Source organism: Moschus berezovskii, chromosome 12, assembly GCF_049115385.1.
Source record: "Moschus berezovskii isolate FMDL1 chromosome 12, NW_MosBer_1.0, whole genome shotgun sequence".
Lineage (NCBI taxonomy): Eukaryota > Metazoa > Chordata > Mammalia > Artiodactyla > Moschidae > Moschus > Moschus berezovskii.
The window spans coordinates 44714102-44740278 of NC_142471.1; the positions used below are offsets into that span (position 1 = coordinate 44714102).

The 26177-nt window shown below is 49.5% G+C and overlaps 1 protein-coding gene across 1 annotated transcript in view; it reads left to right on the forward strand.

The window, feature by feature from the left end:
- CHAT (choline O-acetyltransferase) overlaps window positions 1–25715 on the forward strand; it is a 54457-nt gene extending 28742 nt beyond the window's left edge. Inside the window, exons 8-15 of the mRNA XM_055425958.2 lie at window positions 6536–6705; window positions 9136–9236; window positions 10455–10583; window positions 13168–13290; window positions 16196–16340; window positions 16496–16558; window positions 20904–21041; window positions 22760–25715. Of these exons, the coding sequence (XP_055281933.1) occupies window positions 6536–6705; window positions 9136–9236; window positions 10455–10583; window positions 13168–13290; window positions 16196–16340; window positions 16496–16558; window positions 20904–21041; window positions 22760–23029 (1139 nt within the window). The 3' untranslated portion in view covers window positions 23030–25715. The remainder of the gene's footprint in view (window positions 1–6535; window positions 6706–9135; window positions 9237–10454; window positions 10584–13167; window positions 13291–16195; window positions 16341–16495; window positions 16559–20903; window positions 21042–22759) is intronic.
- Window positions 25716–26177: the final 462 nt, after the last annotated feature.

Genomic DNA, 26177 nt, shown 5'->3' on the forward strand with positions numbered 1-26177 from the left:
TCCAAATTATTTTTTTAAATTTTGTGCATTGTGGTAGTTTATACTTTTTAAGTGATTGGTATCATTTCATCCAAGTTGTCTATAGAGTGGTTCATAGTATTTTCTTAATATCCTTTTGATGTCTGCAAGATCCATAGTGATGTCTCTGTTTAATTCCTAGTATTACATCTTTTCTTTAATTTTTCTTTGTTAGTCTTGCCAGAGATTTGATTGAATTTTTAAAGGAACTAGTTTTCTTTCCATTATTTTATTTTTTTCCTATTTTCAATTTCACTGATTTCTACTCTTTGTTATTCCCTTCTTCCTACTTGCTTTGGGTTTATTTTGCTTTTTTCCACTAATATTTTAAGGTGAGAGCTTATATTACTCATTTAAGTCTTTTCCCTTTTTCTAATGTCAGCATTTGTGTTATACATTTCCTTCTTAACAAAGCTTTAGTTGTGTCTCATAAATTTTGATATGGTATATTTTTGTTTTCATTCATTTCAGTGTTTGCTTTTTAATTTCTTTAAATTTCCTCCTTGACCCATAGATTATCTGGAATAGTGTTGTTTACTTTCCAAATGTTTGAAAATTGTTCTTTTATTTTTCTGTTGTTTAAAAGAAAAGCTTGATTCCAGTGGTCAGGGAACACATTTTCAATTTGTTGAGGGTGTTTCATGGCCTAAGATATGGTCTGCTGTGGCATATGTTACAGGGGCACTTGAAGAGAAGCATTCTGCTGCTGATGGTGAAGTGTTTCGTACATATCAATTAGATTCTATTGATTGATGGTGTTGTTAAGTTCTTTGATATCCTTGCTGACATTCTGCGGTTGTTGTGTTAAGTATCAAGAGAGGGGTATCAGAGTCTCCAAATTATGGATTTGTCTATTTCTTCCTTCAGTTCTGTTAACTTTAGTTTCAAAAAATAACAGAGGTATGTTTGGTTGATACACATTTAGAATTACTATGTCATCTTGACATCAAGACTGACCCATTTGTTTTATGTAATATTCCTCAGTATCTCTTGTATCAATACCTATCTCTGAAGTTTACTCAAATCTGGATATTAATTTGTCCACTCCTGCTTTATTTTCATTAATATTTGCTTGATACGTCTTTTTCCTTTTCCTTTCAGCCAACTTCTATCATTATATTTGATGTGAGTTTCTTGTAGACAGAATATAGCTTGGATATATATTTGTTGGCATCCTCATAGCCTCTAGGGGCTGGGAGTGTAAAGATCACCCCTAAGCCATAGAGTAAAGAAAGATTTGAGAGGTGTGATGACAGATTTTCTTCCCCAAAGGGGCTATGATTCCTTTGTCTGCAGATTAAAGATGCTCAGATGCGAATGACAAGTGTTTAGAAGCTCTTAAGTATCTGAAAAGGAAGCCAGTGCCTCCTCTCCCCAGATCACTTGAGGCAGGACAGTAGAAGTCTGATATGGGCCATTTTCCCAGGGAATAGATCAGAGAGGGCAGGTGTCCCAGAGAGGGCTGTGTATGTGTGTATGCGTGTGCGTGGGTGGGCATGTTGGGGAGCAGCACCTGAGCGGTCTGCAGGCCTCCCAAGGCAGAGGTGCTGTGCTCATTTTCTCTTCGCTCCCCTTAGTCACAGACTGGAAACTTTCAACCTCTAGTAGAAGCTCTAGGGTCCTCCAAGGCCTCATGGCCACTGGAATTTCTGCATCACCAAAGCTGTCAACTCCCCAGGCGTGGGTGGCAGAGCAAGCTCCTCCTATTACTCAATTCTGACTTCTACCTATTAAGCAGGGGCTCCTTGAGGAAGATTGATTTACCACATTAAACGAGCCTCCATGTGCTCAATGAAGATGTCACAAGACAAACGGCTCCTGCCGTGTGCCTCCGGCCCACCGCCCCATGTTTCCATTACATTTGGGCCAGAGTCATGGTGGATGAGTTTGGATGTAGTTCATTTTCTGCCTTACACGATAAACTTGTCAGCATCTGACCGATCAGCTGCTTGTATGCAGGGAGTTCATTTCCAAGGCCACCTGGCATCCTGGCTCTGCTCTCCTGCTCCCATTTCACTCTGTTTAATGAGCCAGGACCTGGTTCCTGTTGAGTGATGCTAAGCTCCGGGGTCCTGCTCAACCTGCATGGAGTGGTGATGGTTCAGCCCCTCCTCAGGGGTCTCTCTGTCTTGCCTGGAGGTGGCTGGGGCACTGATGCCCAGGGATCTGTCCTTTTATGCCAACAGCTTCAACTCACCCAGCTGAAAAGGAGGGTGCCCAACCCTCACTCTTCTGCCCAGTGGCTGCATCAGGCCTGCTCCCCAGGCTCTGAGCTGGACAGGCCTGCCTTGGGCTTCCCTGGGAGCTGAAGCCTGCCTACTCCACACTGCCCTTGGGGCTGTTTCATAGGCAGATACCAAGCCTGGGCTCTCAGAGCTCACTGAGACACAGGCCAACATGTATAGCATTGGGGCTGCCCATGGTCCCCAGGCCCAGGCCCTCCCCAAGCAGCCAGGCATCACTGACAAGCTCCATTCAGCAGCCTGGGTGTCTGCTGCCCAGCCTCAGAGCCTCTTCCAGCACTGTTACTTCCTTCCTGATATGTTCCTTCCTTCCTCTCCACCTATTTTGAATCAGACCCAGGGCTGGCCAAGCCCTCTCTATGCTCTGAAGTCACCAGCCACCCTGAGCCCAAGGACCCCCAGAAGAACACATAGTACAGGGCCGGGCAGCATGGCTGTTGGCAAGGGCTGCAATAGGAGCCAGGGTGGGAGAGTCTTGCAGAGGGTAAGGAATCCCTTTCCTGTCTCCATCTCTCCTCCACCCCTTTCATCCTGTGAAACTCCCTGCCCCAAAGGTAGTAGTTTCCTGTCTTCCAAAGGGCCTGGAAGTTCTCCTTGGAGCACCCTCTCTGAGCTATGCCCACAGATCTCAGCCTCACCTGTCCATGCACACTCAAGTCCATTGCCAGACACAGACACTTCCTGTGCCCACCTAAGCCAGGGAACCAGGCCCTGCTCTCTGTGAGCTCAAAGCTTGAGAGGAGGTGGCCAGATCAGGATTTTAGGGCTGGATGGTCAGTGGCTGGGGTCTGGGGCAGCTACAGGGTCCCACACTGTAAGGTCACGCATTGTGTGGTAGGAGGCAGTGGGTGTAGAGGTAACTGGTCTGGCACTGGCTCAGGTTCTATATGAGGCCAGCCTGGTGGAGCAAGCAGAGGGTCCTTGTCTGCCCTGAGCAGGCGCCCAAGCCAGCATGTTACCGGGGTGGGGCGTTTGAGGCCGGGCAGGAGCCCTCTGGGTTGGTCTCACCCACATGGGATGCAGAGCCCACACTGTGATAGAGTTTGGGATCTCAAGAGTATTTGATGAGTAGAGCTTTGATAGGCAGAGAAGGAGAAGGGCTCCCACCCACGGGGCAGCCTGCATGATCTAAAGGGATGGATGTGCGCAGGTATCCAGGAGTGGCAGGAGCTCCTGTGAAGTCCATGCCAGGATTCCAAGGAGGTGACCCGGTGGGGCAGCGTAGGCGAGCCATGGCGTCCAGAGGGCAGTGTTGAGAACTTTGGAGTCTATCTTGTGGGCAATAGAAGTTGACTCAGGTTGAATAGGGTGAAGTGGTGACTATACCACACTTAAGGGAGGAGGAACGGGAGTTTCCCACCTCCCCGCACCCACACTGTCCACCACAACGGAGTCTCATTGAACGTTCAATCCCCAGGGCTTGGCCCAAAGCCTGGAAGTTGATCAGAGGAGGCAGGAAAGTCCAAGAGGCCAAGTGGAAGGTGATGAGTCACTCTGGACACATAGGGATCAAGAAGAATCCTGAACACAGAGGGCTCCCCTAATCCATATTCCAGACGGGTGTGAGAGGGAGGAAGACCCAAGGAGGGGCTGGCTTGCTGGCCAGCCTCATTCCAGAGGGGAAGGCCAGCAGGAGAGACTTCTTCTTCCCCCAGGATGTGCAAGAGGATGGAGGAAGGAGATGATAAGGACCACAGTCTCCTTTCACTGGAGGACATCTGTGGACACCTCTCGTGAACCTGGAGAATTCATCCCGGCAGAGCAGGGACTTCTCAAGTGGCCTTAGCATCTGTATGCCCAGGAGGTGCTGAGGAGCCCCAGGGGAGGGTCTCAAGTGTTGCCTCACTCGAGGCTGCCTGTGCCAGGAGCGGGGAGCAGCTGAGAGAGCCCAGGATGAGGCCAAGAGGAGGGAGGAGCAGACAGACTTCCTCGATGGCCCCTCCAGGCCCTTAGCTAGACAGGGGAAAGTACGGGCAGGTTCCAGACATGGCCCTCACCAGCAGTGTTAGCTGTGGATTCAGCTGCCCCCTGACTGGGGAAGGTGCTGCTGTGCCTGGCTCAACCGCGGGCAGGACCTGGCTGGTGAACAAAGGCTGTGAGGAGATCTGAGCCTCAGGGTGTGGAAGTCACACCTGCTCCCACACGTTCCCTGGACTTCAGGAAGGCATTTTCCAGATGACTGTGACACACGATGGATATATTTCTTAGCTTAAGGGTCTGGGAAGAAAGAAGGCTCCAGATCTGGGGGCTGGGGTGGGATGGGGGGATAGGCTCTGAAAAGAGGAGTTCAGACTTAGCAGTCTCTGGGGTTCCAAAGGGAGGGGGAAGAGCCTGAGTGGAGAGGAGCAAGTGGCTGCAGAAGCAGAGAGCTGCATTCCCGGGCTCAGAATCGGGGAGCACAGGAGAGCCAGTACCCAGGACCAGGGCCGCCCAAAGGTCTGCCTTCATGCTAGGACAGGAGGGAGCTGGGAGGTGACTCAACCAACTGCCTTCTTGGAAGGATCTTCAGCCCCAGAATGTTTCTGTCTGACACAGAGAATAGCATTCTGGGCAGGGATCTTAAATATCTGCAGAGACACAGAGTTAAATAAATGAGAAGACTGTGGTGAACCAAGGGCACAGCTTCTCAACTCCAGCTCATTCCTGCAGTGTGAGGATGTGAATTCAGCATAACTAGATGGTATAAGATTAGTATTAGGATTGGTCACATGTGACCGAAAACCCAAAATATTAGTATCTTAAAGAAAATAAAGGTTTCTCTTTCTCTTCGTCTCTCTCATATATACCAAAACCAAGCCCTCCAGAGTTGATAGATGGTTAGAATTCTTCCATCTCACTCTGAGGGTGTGGCCTGCATCCTCCTGGCCCAAAATGGAGGCTAGGGCTCTGGCCATCACACCTGTGATCCAGGCAGCAGGATAGAGGAAGGTGGAAAAAAGAGCAAAGAGAATGTGCTAGCTGTATTTAAGGAGGTTTCTTGAAAGCTGTCAGATAGTGTTTCTGGATTTTTGTTGGCAGAACTGAGACATGATTTCCCCCAGCTGTAAGAGAAGCTGGGAAATGTAGCTTTAGTTCTGCTCATCTGTGTGCCAAGCTACAAACCAGGTGTTCTATGACTGAAGTGGGTGTGGGTATTGCAATATGCCGTGTAATGCTCCTTTGCCTCCAAATAACATGCACCCCATCTTCTCAGGCATGGAACACACTGGGACTGGGGGAGGGGTGTAACCCTGCACCCCATATAGCCTAGAGGTCAGGATGCCTGGGTGATGGCAGCCCTCACCATCGGGTCCTGACGCCCCACCACCTGTGTGGGATGGTGCAGAAGTAACACAGTCACCACAATAAAGACTCCCGGTTGGGAGAAAAGGTATATGGCCCACAGTCATGGCAGCTGTGGCCATAATCAGGTCCCGCTGGGCAAGCTTTGCGAACCTTCTAGAGCTCAGGAGAGGAAGCTGCATGGGGCAGCCCATCTGGCTGGCCCAGCTCTACTTTGAAGGGAACTCCATGCCCACTGCCCCCTGTGGAGAAGTCAAGTTCTCTTAGTGACATGTCTTTTGTACAACTCCATGATCTTTAGTCTGTTTGTCCTGATGAACTCTACGTGCCTGAAACTGCCCCAGTGGGCCCATCTGGCTACAGATTCAGGGGCAGACTGGCCCTTCCTACCTTCCCTTTGCATAGAAACAACAGCTGGGGTGAGGGGTGACCTGGGAGAGCAACACCCTCACTTCCTTACTTCCAATTTTCATGTGAAATTGACTAATTAAAACTTTTTGGCAACTAATCACAATTCAGGACAAATGAACTTGCCTATGTGCCAGATGTGGCTGGCAGGTGTGAGTAAGGGGGACACTGGATGGGGAAATTGGGACTCCTCTAAGGGGGCCATTGGATGGGGGAATTGGGGCTCCTCTGACACAAGCTGGCCTGAGAGTCTAATGCATCTGGGGAAGACCCCATACCACCCCCTTCATCTTGGCGGGCAGGACTAGTGACTGCACATCTTGGGGCGGAACTGGCTAAAGCTGGAGGGCAGGACTCTTACAGGGACCCTGGGGGTGTGCCAGCCCCTAGGGTTAGCACAGAAGCTCAGGTCAGTAACCTGGACTTACCAGTCCACCTCCTGGAGTACAGGGGAGGGGGTTCAGGATTCGCTCAAGGTCTGGGTGTCCATATGTGTATCTGCCTACGGTGTGGGTTCTGCAGAAGGGACCCCAGGCCCAGGGCTGGGCAGGCGCTAAGTCAGGCCGTGCTGGCCCACCCTGCAGACTCCACCAACCGGGACTCTCTGGATATGATCGAGCGCTGCATCTGCCTGGTGTGCCTGGACGCCCCTGGAGGCATGGAGCTCAGTGACACCAACCGGGCAGTCCAGCTCCTCCACGGCGGAGGCTGCAGCAGGAACGGGGCCAACCGCTGGTACGACAAATCCCTGCAGGTAAGCCTCCCCATGGCACGGCCAGTGGCCTGAGCCACCTCGTGCTCACGTCCAGCAGGCTCACTCAATGGCCTCTGCTGCCCACCCAGGATGCTGCATATGGGGCCAGGGAAACCGAGATGTGCTATTCGTGTTGGCCCCTGGACTGGCCAGAACTCTTCTCAGGAGCAAGTGGCCAAACCTAGTGCTAACTCCCTAACTTTCCTGAAGCCTGTGCTCAGCCTGGGGGGCCTCTGGGTCAGACCTGGGGCCCACTCATTCCCCATCTTCCATCACACACTGTCAGGCGGGGGCATGCCAGGGACTCCCATCAAACAAACCCTCAACACATTCATCAAAAATCATGTCTGATGCCCGAAGACAACAGTGTTTCTGAATTTCCATCACCCTGGCCCCGACATTTCAACACACCTCACTTCATCCCTGAGGAGTACGGCAGCCCAGCATCTCCACGGAAGAGTCATAAAATGAAACAAAGCCATTCACAGATTTCTCATTCACATGACGTCAGCCCAGAAATAAGACATTCACTTTGGCCTAGAGAAAAATACACAGACGGGGATGAAGTTCGGGCCATTCATTCCCATCCCCCATCCTTTTTCTCCAGCACGCTGATCCTGAACCTAATCTTATTTGTAAAGCTTCAACACTTTCACAATGACTGTATTAAGTGGCACCCAACCATGTTTATGTTTTGGTTTAGCATCGCTCTGGTTTTGGTTTAGCTCCCACTGGTAAGCTTCTCTAGACTGCCTCATTTTTCTCTCTCTCTGTCCCCTACATTCTGCAGGTTATCCTTTTTATTGGTTTGCATATTGATTCTGCTATTTCTGATGAGTTCTCTCCCTGCTGCGCTGGCTATTTAGCCTCCACCAGTGGTGTTAATGGCTTGCAATCTTTCATGGAGCAGCTGTGGGAATGAAATGATATAATGGATGTACAGGGCCTGAAACATAGTAAGCTTTGGTAGTGGTTTTTAAAAGGCACTGTTTTCCACCCTTACTTTTAGTGACAGGAACAGAAAAGCACTAATGTGTGAGTGGGCACAGCCCTCCCCTCCTACCTTATGTGTGCCCACTTCTGGGCTCATTTTTGCAGGCAGGACAGATTATCAGGGGACCTGGAGAAGCCCAACAAGTTACGTGAACCTGAATGGAAAGGTTTGAGAGCAAGTCTCAGGACAGAAAGGCAGAGGGCATGGGGGAGAGAGAGAAAAAAGCCTGCATGGATGGGCCTGGAGAAAAACTCTGTGGGAAGTGTGCTTGTTTGAAGAAAAGGAGTAACAGTTCTGGGAGCTGGCATACTATGACACTGAGGGAGATTGGGAGTCCGCTCAGAGGTGTGGCATGCCACAGTTCCCTGGAAGTTCTCATACAGATTTCAGTAGCTTGTATATTTGTTCGCTTGTTGGTTTTTTGCTTATGGATGATGGGTTAGTACCTCTGGAGTGTAATGCTGTGCTGAGGTGGACCTCAAGGCAACTCGACTGTATTCAGGTTATGCTTTTAGAATCAAGATCTCATTCTTTTCATGATTTCCTGCTAGTACCTGAGCATCTCCCTTTCCGAAGTCAGCTAAATCCAGCCTTTGTATACTTAGAAAAATCATGAGTAATCTTTATAGTTCCCATGGGTCTTACATATACTGTCTCTCTAATCCTTGTATCGATCCTGTGAACTGAGCCTTATTGGATCCATTTTAAATGAGAGCAAACTGAAGCCAGGGAGTTGATGCAACTTGTCAAAGCTCTCCCGGCTGGTAGGTGGTAACCACAGAACTGGAATCAGGGATCCTGACTTGAAGCCCAGGCAGCAGTGAATGGGGCATCCTTGGTACACCTTCCTTTCACTCCTGTCATGAGATATTTTATTTCTCCCTGGGAATCTGCATGCCACCCAAATTGGGTCATTATCCTTTATTACTCATTTAGAGAAGTCATTAAGCACCTACTATGGGGTGGACACTAGATCCTGGGGATAGTATCAGTGGTGGCCAACCACACAGTGTCCATCAGAACACAGTCACGCAAAGCAGACCCGGACGGTGGCCCTGATGTGCACTGTGAGGGGAAGCAGGGCGAACAGGAGCCAAAGGGGCTTGCCCAGGACATGAGGAGAGCGTGTGCAGCCTCGCCGTGAGCTCTGAGGAATTGCTGGGCTACCTGAGCCAGGCAGCTGTGGGCTCTACCTTCACCACCCAGGGCATTTCTGGGAGGATGTCACACAGTTTAGAGCTGTCTTGGGGCTCCTCTATTCTCAGGCCATGGCGATTATGTTCTTTTCAGGAGGTGATGTGCTTTGGGGTTCCTGGAGAAAAGGTGTCCCTGAGAGGTGGGGGAGGTGGGAGGGATACAGGGGTCCTGACGTGGAGCCAAGCAGCTGATTTGGAATATTGACCCCAAGGCCTGCTCACTTCTCTCTGCTATTGCAGTTCGTGGTGGGCCGAGACGGCACCTGTGGCGTGGTGTGTGAACACTCCCCTTTTGACGGCATCGTCTTGGTGCAGTGCACGGAGCATCTGCTCAAGCACATGTGAGTCTGGGGGCAGGACCACTCCTGAGTCACTGGGAGGCATGGGAGGCAAAGCCAGACTGCCCAGCAGTGGCCAAGCTAGGCCAAGAAAAATGTGGGCGGCCACTGCGGAGCTGCATTAGTCTGGCATGTGTCCTAGCAAAAGAGGAATTTGAAAACCAGCTTGAATGAGACATCATGTGCTTTATCGATCTTGGACAGAAGGGGCAGGCTGAGCAACAAGTTTAGGCAGTTAGGGCAATATTTGGGCAAGAATTCTCAGCTTTGAGGGAACATTTGATCTAGTCCAGGGAAGCCCAGGTCGATGTCTACTGCTTTTCCGGAGTCAGGTGTGGGGCCACTATTGCCCCAGCACAGAGGGGAACTGCACCTGTTTCTTTCCCCTCAGCCTGGGCCTCTCTCCCTACCTTCCAAGGTCGCCGGACTGAGTTCTCTGTCCCTTGGATACACTGGGTCCCTTCCTCCGTTCATGATTTTTCTCATTCTCTCCTCCTAGAATCTTCTCCCTGAATCTGTAAGTTCTGAATCTCTTCCATGATTTAGGGACTCTGTGCGTGCATGCTAAGTCATGACTCAGCATGACTTCAGTCATGTCCAACTCTTTGTGACCCCATGGACTGTAGCCCACCAGGTTCCACTGTCCATGAGATTCTCCAGGCAAGAATACTGGAGTGGGTTGCCATGCCCTCCTCCAAGGGATCTTTCCCACTCAGGGATTGAACCTGAGACTCTTATGTCTCTTGTATTGACAGGCAGGTTCTTTACCAGTAGCGCCACCTGGGCTTCCCTAAAGGGGCTCTTTCAGTTCAGTTCAGTCACTCAGTCGTGTCCGACTCTTTGCGACCCCATGAATCACAGCACGCCAGGCCTCCCTGTCCATCACTGAAAACCCAAACCAGCCCTCGTCAACAGGAAAACACAATTTGCTTGTTCCAGTTGTCCCCAAGTGTTGTTGTTAAGAGTTACTGATGTAGCATGGTCAAACAGGAAAACATGAAAAGAAATCCTAGGCTTTGCAGTCAGGTGGAACTGGATGGAATCCTAGCTCGGCCACTCACTAATTTAGGTGTCCTCTCAGAGCTTCAGTCCATTCATCTGTGTCATGGTTTGGGGGGCACACCAAACTCCAACAGCTAAGATGACTGCAGGGCAAAGAAATAAGCTGCCCACAGCCCCCCAGCTTGCAGGGCCACAGGAGGTCACCCCATTGTCCTGCAGGGTGAAGACCAGCAAGAAGATGGTCCGAGCTGACTCGGTCAGTGAGCTCCCAGCACCCAGGAGGCTGAGGTGGAAATGCTCCCCGGAAATTCAAGGCCTCTTAGCCTCCTCAGCAGAAAAACTTCAACAGTAAGGAGATTCCCAGGTCTTTGGGGGTGATGCTCCAGGGGGGATCACCATACCACTCCCCCACCCCACCAGCTGCCAAGGTGTCCTAGAATCTTCCAAAGACCCCAGCTCCTCTGCCTCCTCTCACCCGCCCCCGCCCACCCCCCCATGGAAATGCAGTCAAACTAAAGGGGAGTTGTACCTCTTGGGGAAATAACCTTGCCGAAGTATCCTTCATTTCCATAAAATGCAAACGTGCATCTATTTTCTTCCACAGGTTTCACCTGACTGAGCAGAGTCAAGGCGGGGAAATCATCTCCAGCTTCCGGGGGAGGGGGGTCATTGCCCACTGGTTTGAATAAGTTATTTGAATCCAGGCGATTTCAATTTGTTTGAATTTACACTGCAACTTGACAAGGGGCCTTTTTTTTTTCCCCAAGGGGAGCCCTAACGGGACCCAGCAGGAGGCCCCAGGGGAGGATATGAGCCCTTGCTAGCAGTCACAAGGTGTGCTGGGAGCCACGGTCTGGCAACTAGAGATGGACTTTGGCTGTTCATTCCCTCATTCAATAAATGAGCAGGAGTGCATTCTCTCACTCTTTCACTCATCTGTTCATCATACATGTGCAGAGCTCCGGTGTGTTCCAGGCCTCTGATAGGGCTCTGGGGACACAGAAATCAATGTGCCACGAGTCCCGCCCTCCATAGTTTGGTGGAAGAACTGGATCCCCAAAGCAAAAATGTCAGATGCAATAAGTGCCCAAACCAGAGAGAGGTATTTGGTTCTGAACCCATAGAGGACACTGGAGCTGAGTTCTGCCAGGAGGTGGAGCGAGGGCTTTGCAGAGATGGGCTTGAAGGATAATAGGAGTCCGTGGTGCCAGCAGCTGGGAAGGAGACAGGTTTATAAGATCAGGTTGTTTGGAGGCCAGCAGGTGAGAGAGTGACCAGAGCTGGGGCAATAAAGGGAAGCTGGGGTCACACTGCAAAGAGCTTCGTGTCCTTACATTATGGGGACTGGAAGCTGTGCTGCAGGGGTGAGGAACCCCTGAAGGATTTAGGGAATGGGGTTTCAGGGAACCAGTGAGGAGACTGTGGGAATAGCACGGGTGAGCAGGACAGAGCGTGGCTGGGCTCAGAAGCCGAGGGATGGGGAGGGTGAGTCCACAGCCAGCTGCTGGAGGTGTTGACTGACTTTCCAGGGGAAGAAGAGAGGCCTCAGGTGTTCATCTGTAAGTGCTCGTATCTCAACCCTATGGGGCTGCTCTTGGGACACGAAGGTGAGTGAGTTGGTGAGCCCTGGGCAGAAGAAAGAGCTGGCTTATTTCAGGGCTTCAGGCAGCTGGCATGTGATCCCAAGCGCCCAGCTTTCCTTTCTAGAGGACCGGAAGAGCCAAGAGAGGCCTGTGGGTGGGGAAGCAGGAGAAGCCATGGGGTCCTGAGCTGCCATGGAAGGTAGGGTTTGAGGGGCTAGGGCTTGGCCAAGTTTTCCAGGTGGTTGGGATGACTGGGAGCTCAGCCTGTCCAGGGACAGTGGGTCAACAGGACAGACTGAAGGGTTAGTTCCCATGAGAACTGGGCCCTCTCCGAGTCCTGCTGGGTCCTCAGAACCTGGCATGGACCAACCGAGAGCTGAGCTCACATGACTGGAGGAATAATTCAAGGCAAGGCAGTCAGGGAACACCGACTCCTGAGGGAGGGTGGAAGCAGGGATCAGGACTGCCCACCCAGGGCTCTGCACACACACACACACACACATGGCTGGTGGCCAGATATGGGGACCTTGCTTCATGTTGCTCCTGCAAGCCATCAGCCTGGACCCCAAACTCATTATGAAGGATACTGGTCAATATAGTGAGGGGAAGGGAGTGGGGAGACCAGTGCTGAAGGTCGGTCTCAGTGTGGACTCAGGGAATCTTCCTTCTACTTGACAGTGATTTGTGGGCAGCAAAGTTCTGGGCATATCATGGGAGGCTCAGCATCAATTTCTGGGTAAAATGGATTTTCAGTCACCAATAAAGCCCGGATGAGCAGCTTTAGCTGTGGTGACTGTGACCAGCAGCCAGGCTCCAAACCTTTCTTCCCACAGGACAACAGGGACGAGTCTCAGTGAGAGATGCTGCTTGCAGCCATCAGAGAAACAAGCTTTTCCCTGAACATGGGGGATTGGCAGGTCTGGCAAGATGGCCAGAATGCCCAGAGTCCATGGGGATGCTGGAAATACCTTCACAAACAGGTCAAAATGCATGGCCTCTATGAGGCCTACTTCTGAGGGCAGTGAATTTCTAGGACTTTGTTTGTGGGCTGTGTTCTCCTTGCCCATGCAAATGACCCTGTGCTTCTGTGTCCCTCCCTGCAGCCAGGCCCACCTCCCCCACCCCCAGTACAGAACCACTGCCCTATCCAGCCAAGCCTCACCCTCAGTTCAGAGTCCTCCTAGTTGGCATGCCCTCTGCCACTTCCATACATCAAGGCCTGTCTCTGACTGTGTCCTGGACACCTTACTGCTTTGAAATGGACCAGGCTCAAGAAACTTCATTAGACTCTGTGGTGAGTGCATTCTATTTTGCATGCAGTGAAGGCTTCTTTCCTTTTTCTTCCACAGAATAGTAAAGAATCTCGACTTCACCGTTTATAAGTTTGACGACTATGGGAAAACATTCATTAAGCAGCAGAAATGCAGCCCTGATGCCTTTATTCAGGTGGCCCTCCAGCTGGCCTTCTACAGGTAAGCACAGCCTGCCCAGGGGGACTGACTGACAAGCTACTCTAGGGTTTAGAAGCATCTTGGAGGGAGGGATGACTCTCTGTGAGCCTAGAGGATGGGGGTATGACCAGGGCAGGCTTCATGGAAGGACCCTGTCACCTAAAGCTGGCAAGCAATGACCCAGAGGCACAGAGTTCATGGGGGGTGGAGCGATGCAGAACTAACAAGGGCCAGGCAGGTGGTGAGAACATCAGGTGGTTTCCTCCTGATCTCAGCCAGCCCACCTGGGGCGCTGGAGTTGTGACCTGTTCCACCCAGTTTTCCTGGTCTTGACAAGGAGATGGAACTAGCATCCCTGCCCACCCCCTGGTGGGTCAAGTCAAACATTTGGGGCTTAACTGGTTTCCGTTGCTCATTCCCCTCACCCCACAGCAGTTCTCCTCCATCCTCTGCCCTCCACCTCCAAGCCCCCACCATCCGATGTTTGGTCAACCATAGCCTGACTTTGTAGGTCTCTGCTTCCACTCTTGTCCCCAGTAATCCTGTCTTCGTGAAGCATGAACTTTGAAATATGCAAATCAGATTCCATCACCTAACACCTCGAACCCTCCCCGTGGTTTCCCGTCATGCTTAGAACAAAGTCCAGGCTTAGAAAGGCTCTTTGTGAACCAGCCTTCCCAGGGCCCTGTCCCCAAGGTCTCTCTGCCTCCAGACCTTTGCTTTTTGCCATTGCCTCTGCTCCCCCACCATGCCACTCTTCACATGCCAGCTCCTTCCTACAGCTCAAGTCTCAGCTCAGGCGCCAGCCCTCAGAGGCCACCTCGGAGCCTCTTGCCACCAGTTCTCTGTCACAGCATGCTGCGTTCTTTTTTCATTCATGGCAGTTGCTATGTATGTGGGCTCCCTGTTCAGGGATTCACTGACTTTGTTTTCTAAACTGTCTCCCCTAGGCGTGATGTTCTCGGTTATCTTGCATGCCCAGGACAGAGTAGGCACCAGGGACTGTCAGAGCCCTGAGAAGATGCTGCAGGAGTTTTAGCCTGGGGGTGGCATGGTCACTGTGTGGTTTAGAAAAATCCCTTAAATAGTAGCTCTGTCCTGGGGAAGAGATGCAGAGTTGGGAGTAAGTGTTGAAGGCAGGGTAGGGAGCCAAATTGGCCTTTTGTGAGAGGTGGAAAATAATGCAAAATAGATCTTCCTCAAGATAGGGTGGGTTCCTGTTGGTCCCAGCATTCCAGAAGCAGCAGCTCATAAACTAGCACAGGTACTATGTAGTAAATAGCACCTCACCCCCACCAGAACCCGCTTTTGGTCTGCAATCAGGATAGGCATAAAGTGACTTGGAGAAGGCCCTGGCAAGCAGGTATCACTAATGAGCGGGTGGCATCCCAGACTCCAGTGTCCCTCACAGGGGGTGTGACTCACGGGGAAGGGAGTGCAGCCGCTCTGAGTGTCATCTGTCAGGTTGACATCACCCACACAAGGACTGTGCTCACCGCCAGGATGTGGAGCCCTCGCTGGCATTGGGCTGTGGACAGACGCAGCCTCTGGAACTGCAGTCAGTGCCGTTCTGATACTCAGATGGCATGTGGCTAAAACGGGCCATGAGGTCAGTGTCCTGCTAGTGCCATGGCTGGGGACACTGCTGCCCTGGTGCTCAAGCACTTCAGAGCTTTAGATCCAAATCCCAGAGGGGATGGGGACAAAGCCCCCTTACTTTATCCTCTAGGGATCCTTGCGGTCACTGGACATGGCCAGGAATAGATGAGGCCAGAGGTTCCCAGGCTCATTGAATAGGCAAAATAAAAATACCACCTGCTGCCTATGGAATGAATGCTTCGGAGTTTCAACTGTAACAACAAAAATTGTTTTAATCTGCTTCTAGATTCAGCAGAAACCTGGAAGCTGCCTAAATTAGGGCTGATCAGCTACCAGCCAGTGATGGCATCTATTTTTGTGCTCAGCATGGTGTTTGCTCCGAGGGGCTGTAGAGATACAGGAAATGAGCTCCCTGCCAGGGTCTTGGGGGAAAATGAGACATGAGTACAGGAAGTGCCACTTTCTTGGCAAGTCATACAGTGTCAAGCACGTACCCAATCAGACTCTCTATTCCCCACTCTTGGAACTCATCCAGGGCAAGGGAGACTTGCCTGGAGGAGGCCAAGATACAAGGCCACAACATGCTGTGTGACTTTGGGCTATCACTGCCCCTCTCTGAGTTCTGTGTCTTTCCCCTCCCTGACCCCTTAACACCAACAGTTTTACTGACTGGTGAGAAAGGTGTTTGCCAGCCTGGTGTGCAAGCCTAAGGGCGCTTGCTCAGTTCACATACCTGAGGAAGAGACTTGTTCTGACTGGTGGGGCCAGCGGTCACAGACGTGAGGAAGGAGAGACATAGTCCTGGTACCCACGGGTCATTTTGGAAGCAACGCTGACCCTGGACTGTGGGCCTGTGCAGCAGCTGGTACCCATGGCCACTAAGGCCCCCTCCTTGCCTCGACCCATAGGTCATGCTTGAATTGTTTTTAAATAAAACAGGATTCCCTCAAGAGTGGGAATGATGAATTATTCCATGCTGTGCTATTAATCACTCATTCATTGGGTCTTGCAGAAAATTCTAGGTTTCCCACCAGATTGGGACTTAAAAAAAAAACAAAAAAACAACTACCAGTCATGTCTTCCTTATATTTTATATCCACACGGGATCACCCACACAGGAAAGTATGCTCAGCTCTTCATCTCAGAGGCTCCCCAACATTCATCTTTGGGGAATCTCCTCCAGAATTCTATTAGCATTAAAATGAAAGACTGTGCCGAGTGAAGGCAGGACTGTAAAAATAAAGGCAGGCTAGGCTATTTTTCCTTCAGCATTTATGACTCCCTGAGAAGGCAGCACTGTCTGCCATTCCCCCTTCATCCTGTGCAGACTCCACGGGAAACTCGTGCCCACCTATGAGAGTGCGTCCATCCGCCGGTTCCACGAGGGACGTGTGGACAACATTCGATCGGCCACTCCGGAGGCGCTGCGTTTTGTGAAAGTCATCGCTGACCATGATACAGCCACCGTGTCGGTAAGTCTTGCTGGCCTGAAGGGTCTCAGGGAGGTCAGTGGGGCAGCTGTGGACCGCCTGTGTGGCTCAGCCTCGGGGCACCCAAACTCCTTTGGCTGGTCTGTACCTGAGCAGCCTCTTAAAGCCCTGTGTGCTGTGTCTCTGTCCATTTACAGGATTCGGAGAAGCTGCTGCTTCTGAAGGATGCCATCCGAGCCCAGACGGAGTACACAGTCATGGTGAGTGACCTCGCCTGAACTCAGGACCCCGGCTGTGCCCAGAGCCGGGGCCTCAGCACAGACTCTGGGTGACAGCTGAGCCACCTCCTATGCAGCAACTTGGTGAGGCCACCTTGCCTCTCAGAGCCTCCTCTTTCTTATTTTTAAAAGCTGGGTAACACAGCACTCCTGCTTTTTACATGGATTTTACAGGAATACAATGAATGGCCTTTGAAACAACACCAGTAATAATAGCACCAACATGTAAAGCACCTTACAGTTTATATAAGAGAAGGCAGATGTATGTGGTTCGCCCAATCTCAGAGGAGACAGTGTTTATTCCTACCCAGGGCTGTTTCTGCCTTCTTATTTTCCATGTATTTATTTATTTATACTGCTTGTGAATAAAAAGATTTTTTTTGCTGAAAGTTAATGGTGAAATTGAAATGGTAAGGGAAATGCTTTCCTGGGTTAGGAAAATAATATATTTTCTGGCACTGCAAAGCCGTCATTTGCATACAAACCAAAAATAAGCTACTGCTTGGACTGGTGTTCAATATATTAATTATGAATCATTCTGATACAGTCTTTGAAGGATCATACAATCTATGAAAAGGAGTTTACTTTGTATTTACTTTGTTTACTATCTATATATTTGAAAGCAAGTGCAACATAGATCTGGGTTTTAGAACTAGCCAGTATAGGCTTTTCTCCAATTCAGGTCCCTGAATTCATCTGATTAGGTGTTTGTTCTGTTTGGGGAAAATCAAGCTTGCGCTCATGTCTTCCGTGGGTATCCTTTGTTTTTCTGCTCTATGTCAGGCAAGGCATTAGCTTAACTTAGCTTAAGTCACTCAGTCGTGTCCGACTCTTTGCGACCACATGGACTGTAGCTTACAAGGCTCCTACGTCCGTGGGAGTCTCTAGGCAAGAGTACTGGAGTGGGTTGCCATTTCCTTCTCCAGGAGCTCTTCCCAACCCAGGGATCGAACCCGGGTTTCCTGCATTGTAGGCAGACGCTTTACCATCTGAGCCAAGGCAAGGCATTAGGTGATGGCAAATAAAAAAATGAAGTCCTATCCCTGGGGAGTTCACTATGTAGTAGGGAAAAAAGGCCTTAAATATTTAAGGAAGGAGCAGAGAACATGGAGGAATAAGTTCCTTCTGCTTAGGAAAGCCAGGCAAACTCCCCAGAGGAAGTAGTGCTTCATATGAGACTTAAAGCAGGAAGTGTTTGTCAGGTAGCTGTAGAAGGGAAGGGTGGCCCTAAAAGGGAACAGCACGTGCAAAGGCAAGGGCTTACAATTTTTACTTATTAAGCTCTCTTTCTAGTAAAACTATTGGAGGATGTAGACCACTAACATAAGAGAATAAAACACAAAAAAGAAAATCATAGACTTAAACATCAGAAGATTCAACACCTGAAAGAGGTTGAGAAAAAAGATGAGAGCAAAGGAAGGTCCCAAGTTGACAGCTGTTCAGCAGACCCAGGAACAATCAGACCACAGAGAAGCAAGACATGAAAGGAGAAATTAAACTGATAAATTATCTGATACATTTTTATGCATTAAGGGAAGTTTTACAGTTCTGGCTGAGGATTTACAAATCAATAAATTGTAGATACATAGAAAGGTAAGCAAGTGGGAAAATCATAACTTAATCATTTACAAACTGTCGATTCCAGGGATCACGAAAAACTGATTAAGAAAGGAAATCTAATCCTAACACACGCAAGACTCAGGACTCAGCTGTGAATACTTGCATAATTATAGCCGTGTAAACACTGAATGTTGATCAAGTGACAAGGAGTTCAAATCTAACTCTGTTGGAAGCATAGGGGAGTGGAAGTATATTTGGGAAGGAGGGTATCAAAGAGCCAAAGTTTCATCTTCTATAATAAGGAAATTGAAAAATGCAGTAGCAGCAGTCTAAGCATGTTATTCAGAACTAAGAAAGTCAGTTGCTAAAAGGGTTCCAAGTGATTGCTTCTATGCAGTGGGACTCAGTGCTGGCAAAGTGAAATAAGTCTTTGGCTTATTTGGTTTTTTTTTTAAACTATAAATATATAACTTTGATAATAATTTAAAATTTTATGAAAAATTTAGGAAAATATTCTCCAAAGCATTGCCACAGGGTTCTGCTGTGTTAACTATTTTAAGCTGGTGAAAACAATTAATTGAAAGAGATCAGGGATGGGGAGAGGAGAGCCATACAGATGTTTTGTAGGTCCCTGGTTGGCTATGCGGGGTAAGGGACGGAGGAGGAAACCAGGAAACCTCCATGCATCTGGCAAGTATATTTGGTAGAGGTTGTGGAGAAAGGAAACTCCAAGGAAAGGAGCAAATGTGGTCCAAACACACTGTCACATCCTCTCATAGCACTGTCTGCTTCTCCTTCCTAGTATTCACTCACTTTATGATCACAAGTTTATTTGTATGATTGGTTAATATGTCTCCCACCCAACCCAGGACTCCATGAGGCTGAGTCTGTGACTGCTTTGTTCTCTAGCAGCTTCTCAGGCACATAGTAGGCACTCAATTAAGGTTCTTGAATGAACAAAAGACTGGATGTTGAGTCATTTTGCTCATTACTACTCATGGCTCTGATCCAAAGAGTCTGTTGAATCAACCCCAGTTGCTACAGTAACTTCAGAGATGGTGAAAACGGGGGTGGGTTGGCTGTTGTACAGTGTAGCTGCTTTGATAGATCCACACAAAGCAGTCATTAAACAGAGGCAACCTGAGAAATTAAAAGTGCATCTACTTCATAGCTGGTCTGTCTCACAGTTCTTCGCCTCTGTCCTAACGGGGCATGTCCAAAGTGAGTGGTGATTGTATAACATGTCTTTTCAGCCTATAATTAGGTGTGTTTGGAGAGACTGGGGCCCCTGAGTCATCTTTATGCATCCATTCTCAACTGAAAGAGAATAGCTGTCAAATTCCAAAATGTACCTTGTAAACCCGAACAAAGTTCACTGTGGTAGATTTCCGCCTATGTGGGGCATTAACAGCTAACTGGCCATCTTATGTAACCGTGAAACCCCCAAGAATTACTCACAGTTACCCTTATGTTGATCCAGAGGTTATTACAAGAGGCCAGAGGAGCTGTGCTTCCCTGGGAGCACAGTGGTAGGAATCCACCTGCCAATGCAGAGGACACGAGTTCAGTCCCTGGTCCGGGAGGATTCCACATGCTGTGGAGCAACTAAGCTAATGCGCCACAACTACTGAGCCTGTGCTCTAGAGCCCGTGAGCCACAACTCTGAGCCCACATGCTGCCACTACTGAAGCCGGTGAGCCCTAGAGCCCTGTGCTCTGCAGCAAAAGAAGCCACCACAATGAGAAGCCCACACAACACAAAGAAAGAGTAGCCCCCACTCACTGCAACCACAGAAAACCCACAGAAAGCAACAAAGATGCAGCATGGCCAAAAATAAATAAATTTTTAAAAATTATTTTAAAAGAAAGAGGCCTCCATATCTCCATCAGCCCCACAAATTGCCCCAATCAAACATGTAATCCGTGCAAAACCTCTGTCCCTGCTGCACACAGCCTCCTGTGGGGAAGACAGAAAAGACTGCCCTGGCTCCACTGTCCCCTTCCAGTCATACCACCACCCCTGAGCTCCTCCTACATAGGAGTCTCCGCTGCTATTCTCTTATCCTTTGATAAGATTTCAAATATCAGTGACAAAAAGAAAGACCCTTTCTACATCCAACAACCCTTGAAAATGTGAGCTGAGCTTCTGCTAAGCTGTCTAGCTCCTGTCTCAAAATTACTCTTAGATTATGAGTCCAGTTTAGTTGAACTGATTCTGAGCCTGTGAAACAGCAGCCAAGATTCAAGTACACCTCAGCACCCTCTGCCCCTCATTCCTTGGGCTCTTGCTGGAGGATAAAGTGTTGGTTATGGTGAAAGCCCATCCAGTGACAGCCTGGGGTACCACTACCCATGCGTGGATGGGTTCCAGCCAGCACCTGTGCTCCTGCCCAGCTTCTGCCCCTGAAGAGGTGCCCAGGAGGGCCAAGCCAGCCCTGCTGTTTCCACTTGAAGCAAGGGGTTATACACGCTGAACATCATCAGCAGGGACCATACTGTTGGGGGGCAGGGAGTCAGACTCACCAGCTTTTAACTCAGGCATCCTCATCTAGAACCCAACCTGCTCTGGCTCATCCTGTGTGTGACAAAATATACAAGGAGCAGAGGCCATGTAGGACAATGCTCAGTCCTGGGCAGCCACCACACACGGACGTGGTCCACAGCAAGTGCTGGGTGTGCAAGAGCCATTAGAGTCCCCATGAGCTTTGCAGACTAGAGAGGAGGGAACGAGGGGAAGCCCGTGTCTCAAGTCCTGTTCTCTGTCTCAGGCCATAACAGGGATGGCCATCGACAACCACCTACTGGGGCTGCGGGAGCTGGCCCGAGAAATGTGCGAGGAACTGCCCGAGATGTTCACGGATGAAACATACCTGATGAGCAACCGGTTTGTCCTCTCCACCAGCCAGGTACTGCCCCAGTGCAGCCAGCACCCGAGAGCACTCAGTGGAAGCAGTGGGCTTGCTCACAAGCTGGGTGATTACAGCCCACTGCTTGGAGTCAGCCCGGTCCTGGCTCTGCTTCCAGTGAACTGCATGCCATTCAGCAGAAGGACCGAAATGCTCAGAATGCTGTTTTCCCCGTCTTCTAACTGTGCATAATTGCAAATGCCTCCTTAGCAGAGGTGGGCAGGATGGGAGAATACCCACTCGGTTGCCCTAACCATTACGCCTACTTCTTCCAATGTTGCCCAAGAGGTGGTGTCCTACCGTGGTGACCATGAGCCCAGAGCCAAGTCCTGGCTCAATCAGATGCGATGATGTAAGTGGAAAGTCCAGACCCCCAGTGCTTGGCACAGACAGGGTCCTCCAAGCAGGTCACAGACCTCATCGTAAGGGACCACTGCAGGCCCAGCATCTCCTAAACCAGTGCTACAGCCTTGTTCTGTTGGAGGACAGCTGCACCAAAACAGAACATGATCCGTGAGAGAAAGGCAGCCATTTAGAAGAGAAAACACCTACCCCCTCTCCCCCTACCCCGCCCCGCAAATGTCAGTTTACTAAAACTCCACCTCATCTGTGAAAAGCAGAACGTGGGCAATAAAAAGGGCTGATAAAGTTGTGTGTGAGGCTAAAAGCCCACTCAGTAATTTCATTTTGTTATTACGGCAGTGAGCTTTCAGACATGAATAAACGAGAACAGAACACAACAACATAAATTCTTCAGGAAACCATCCATGGGCAAAAAGTGCTTCGGAATGGCTTTATGGCCTTCGGCTGTTGCACGGCAAATTTATCTGACAATGAGGTGACTCTATTAGCAAGACTAATGGTCTGTTCTGCCCCATTAAAACGGCCAGCGTCATTTCTGAAGGCCTGAGCACACCGAGCCTGTGGGTTTAAAACACACACCATCCTGAACCTGCTCAAGAACGTGCTCCATTTTCCCCTGTAAAACCAGCTAATACAATTAATTCAGGGTGTGGTAGTATATTTTTTTCTCCAACTGGAATGAACATTGATGGCTTTAATGCCTTCAGAAGCACTTTTTCTTGGTTTGTGATCCGGATTACAAAATCACAGCCCTCTGAATTCAAAATGTATCAGGTACATAACTAAAAACTCCAGTTGATGGCAATCTCTGAAACACTCGATGCTGGGTAATTGTGCGTGACCAGGCTGTGGGGAGAAAAGCAGACCAGCCAGGCAATACTGACAGTAATTAAGGATGTGGGAAAAAATCGACAGAGAAGAGGAGCCAGATTTCCTCCAGTTCATAAATTACTCCCTCTGGGAAGCCATCTAACTGTTGGGTGCCACCAGGGTGCCATTTAGTAAATTGCTGTGATTGCCTGGGTGATTCAAACAGCCCCCAGGTGAAGAAGAGATTCGGCCCAGCACCGGGTCACTCTGGGAGCTTCCGACTCCACGAGTAGAGCAGCTTTCACACCAGGGAGGGGCTTATGGCCTCTCTTCTGATTCATGCAGTTAGATGGGTTTGTTTTGATGACTCTGGCTGTGACCATCCATGATGAAGCAATCAGTTGATGTGGTTAATTCAGTCACGCACCCAGGTGGGAAATAGTCAAAGAGAAGCAAATGTCTCATCGAGGCCCCTGGGCTGTTGGAACATCATGCTATGAGCAGACTTTCAGAACAAGCAACTTCTGACCTGTCCTCTCCTCCAGGTACCCACCACCATGGAGATGTTTTGCTGCTATGGTCCCGTGGTACCCAATGGGTATGGTGCCTGCTACAACCCCCAGCCAGAGAGCATCCTTTTCTGCGTCTCCAGTTTCCACAACTGCAAGGAGACATCGTCAACAAAGTTTGCAAAAGCTGTGGAAGAAAGCCTGCTTGAAATGAGACGCCTCTGCAGTCTGCCACTGTCTGCCACAGGCAAGCCACCAGCAACAAAGGAAAAAGTAACAAGGCCCAGTCAGGTGCACCAACCTTGATGGCTGCCACCAGGTTTCAACTCCTCAACCCAGCATTCTGCGGTTGCCAGACCCCGCCAAACCCCTTGCTCCCAACCTTCACCCCAGCTTTCTGTAGCTTCCCTATAACTCCAGACCCAACACAGACCACACCAAGGCATCACACAAAGCTGGACTGGTAGGAGATACCCATCCCTCACGAGGCATGGGAATCATCATTATTTATCAAGGTGTCCTCGAGCCTGTGTGCTTGGAAATAAGACCAGCCTGGCCCTGAGGTGGCCTGGGTGAGATGGGGAAGCCACCACTGATTTCCCTCCATAGCCACAGAAACTCAGTATTGGTGTGTGCTTCCCAGCAGGACCTAGCATGTCCAATGAAAGAATGAGTCACCTTATTATGTACAATGTACCCAAATGAACCATGAAGGAAGAGGCTAGCCCCAGGTCATTGCCTTATGTCTCTTGGGGAGGAGTAGAGGGCTTTGTTTTCAGGTTCAAAGCAGTCTGGTCATGGCATTCAGAGCGATGGGCCCTGAGACACGTGGTCCTGTAAGCAGTACCCACCCCCGAAACACACACACACAGCCCAAGTTAATTTAAAATACAGTGAACTGGGCCTGCAAACACATTTCTCCTTTTGCCTCCCGGAAGCAGCCTTCCACTGAGTTCAGAAAATCTGGTCTGGCTATTCTGAAAGGGGAAGAAAATGGTCTGCCATTGCCCTGGAGTAGCTGCTGCTCCCTGCTTTCCCTGGGGGCCTGGCAGGGACCAGTCCACCTCCCCAGGGATCCTGCCGCTTGCATTTTTTTCTGGTTGCGTTCCCACTCGCCTTCACAAGAAACATGCCCTGATAGGTGATCTGCCTTTAGGAGGAGAGCAGGATGCTTCAGGGGTTTTCTCCTGCTGTTGTTTACTTGTTTTGTTTAGTTCATTCTTAAGAGAGGCTTTTAAGAAAAGCACTGGGATATTAATTTCAGAATACAATATCAGTGGCCTAAGCTGGACATCCTTGGACAGCTGGGACTAAAATGCATGTGGAGGAGCCCAAATCAGAGCTCTTCACCGGCCTGGGGGCTGAGGGCACAGCTGGTGAAGAGAGTGGTTGGGAGGAGGGAACGGCTGTGCAGAGCCAGCCCTGATGGAGGGGCCAACAGTCCACAGAACTGAGCTGAGAATGTCCGGGGAGCCAGTGATCACACAGGAGATGTGAGAGGCACTTTCTGCTAGGGCATATTTTTATGGGAAAGCAACCAGGAAAATCAAAACTGCAAATAGCCAAGGCAGCCTGCTTCTGTCCAGAGGAGGTGCAGAACTGGGCTCCTATCACACTGAGTTCTGACATGCTTCCTGTGGTTTTTCCTCAAAAAAGAAAAGCCCTCTACTCCTCCTGCAAAGACATGAGGCAATAACCTGCCCATCCTGCTCTGTATCACCCGCCACTGTAGCCCAGGGACCCTTAACGTGTCTCTTCTTTGGAGCACTGTGCAAGCTCTCTGCCCTTTGACTAACATAGAAGCAGGCAGGGCTGAGATGGGGGGAATATTTTGACCTTTGCTGGGACCTTTGATAACACAGGCAATCCTAAGCTGTAAATTCCTTGAGCCCCTGGTTTTAGGTTGAGAATTTCTATTGTATGATCTGGGAGATTCTGGCACTGCCCCTTCAAAACCATTGGTCCGCAGGGTCCGTGCTGCTTCCCTCACACATCCACCTTTCTGCTCTCCCTGGAAAAGTACAGCCCAAGAGTCCCAGGAATGTTTGGGGAACTGCTGTCCACCTGCTGTAAGCTGACTCAGAGCTACCTACTTGTTTCCAGAAAATGACCACAGTGAAGATCCAAGTTCTCTTCTGGTTTCTCTCCAAAAATTTCTGGGCAGGTAGACAGCTCTGGTTTGGGGATCAGGCAGCCTCACTGGTCTTGGCCAAGAAACTTAAAAAGCCCAGAGACTCAAGTTCTTCCATCATCAGATGGGGACAAGAGAGTCCCAGCCTTGTGAGGTTGTCAGGATGGTAGGTCACATGTGTAAAGGGCCTTGCATGAGCAGGTGGGCACTGGTGCCCGCTGTCAGGATGATGTTACCCCAGCAGGCACTGTTCAGGTGATGTTTGTTTCACACTTTCTCTCAAACACCCATTTGTCAGAACCAAACTCACATTTGCCATTTTCTGAGCTTAGGGAAAAGAAACTGACTGTGTATTCCAATATCGACCATGTGTGGATGGCAGATGTTTGGCAGGAGGGAACAGCTCCTCCCTCCCTCTGAGGGAGGGGCTGGAAGCTGGTCTTCCCCTCCAAGTTCAGGTGGGTATACTGAGCCTTTATGTAAAGGAAATGCTGAGCCATGGCCATGGCCTTCTCTGTGGGGACCCTGGTAAAGGAGACTGTCCCAAGAATCCTCAGAGAGATGGAAAATGAAATTTGGAGACTCAGATTTGGGAGGGGACAATGATGCATAATAAAAATGTATGTGGCCACCTTACAATACTGCTAAGTTGCCAAAATATATAAAGTTGATATTTGAGTTCTATTTTTATAAAACAGTTCTAGATTTATGGCAATATGTACATGTGTATTTATAGCCTTTTAATTTTAAGTTATAGTTTTGTGCTTTAAAGAAATATATGTGTGACTAAAGAACTGTATATTGAAAGCACTATATTCAAATTATTTAAAGACTGTAAGTCTATATTCAATAAAAAGTAATGCCAAGAAACATAGCATTGGCTGCTGTTGCTACCCAGAAATGCTATAAAAAATTGTGTAGTAAATTCTGTCAGCTGGGTCAACAATTCATTCGCCTTTGTCTGAGATCTGACAACAGCAGCAGTGGATGTCTAAAAAACAGGAGCTGGGAGAGAAAGAGCAGGAAAGAACTTAGTTTCTCCTAGTGTGTGGCATGTATAGGGTGAGGGACAGAGAGGTTTCATGGGGGTATTTGTGATCAGGCTGGGTATAGAGATGGGTGTCTCCACTTAAGTCTGTAAGAACATGTATAAGCAGAATGAAGTGGAGGGGAAAGCATCAAGTTTGGAGGTGGGATGCCTAAACTATAGACACAGCTCTAGCTCTAATAGCAAGATAGAGTGACTTTGGGGAATGTCACTTTCACCTCTCTAGCCCTCAGTTTCCTCATCTGTAAAATGGGAATATTGATATCAGCACTACC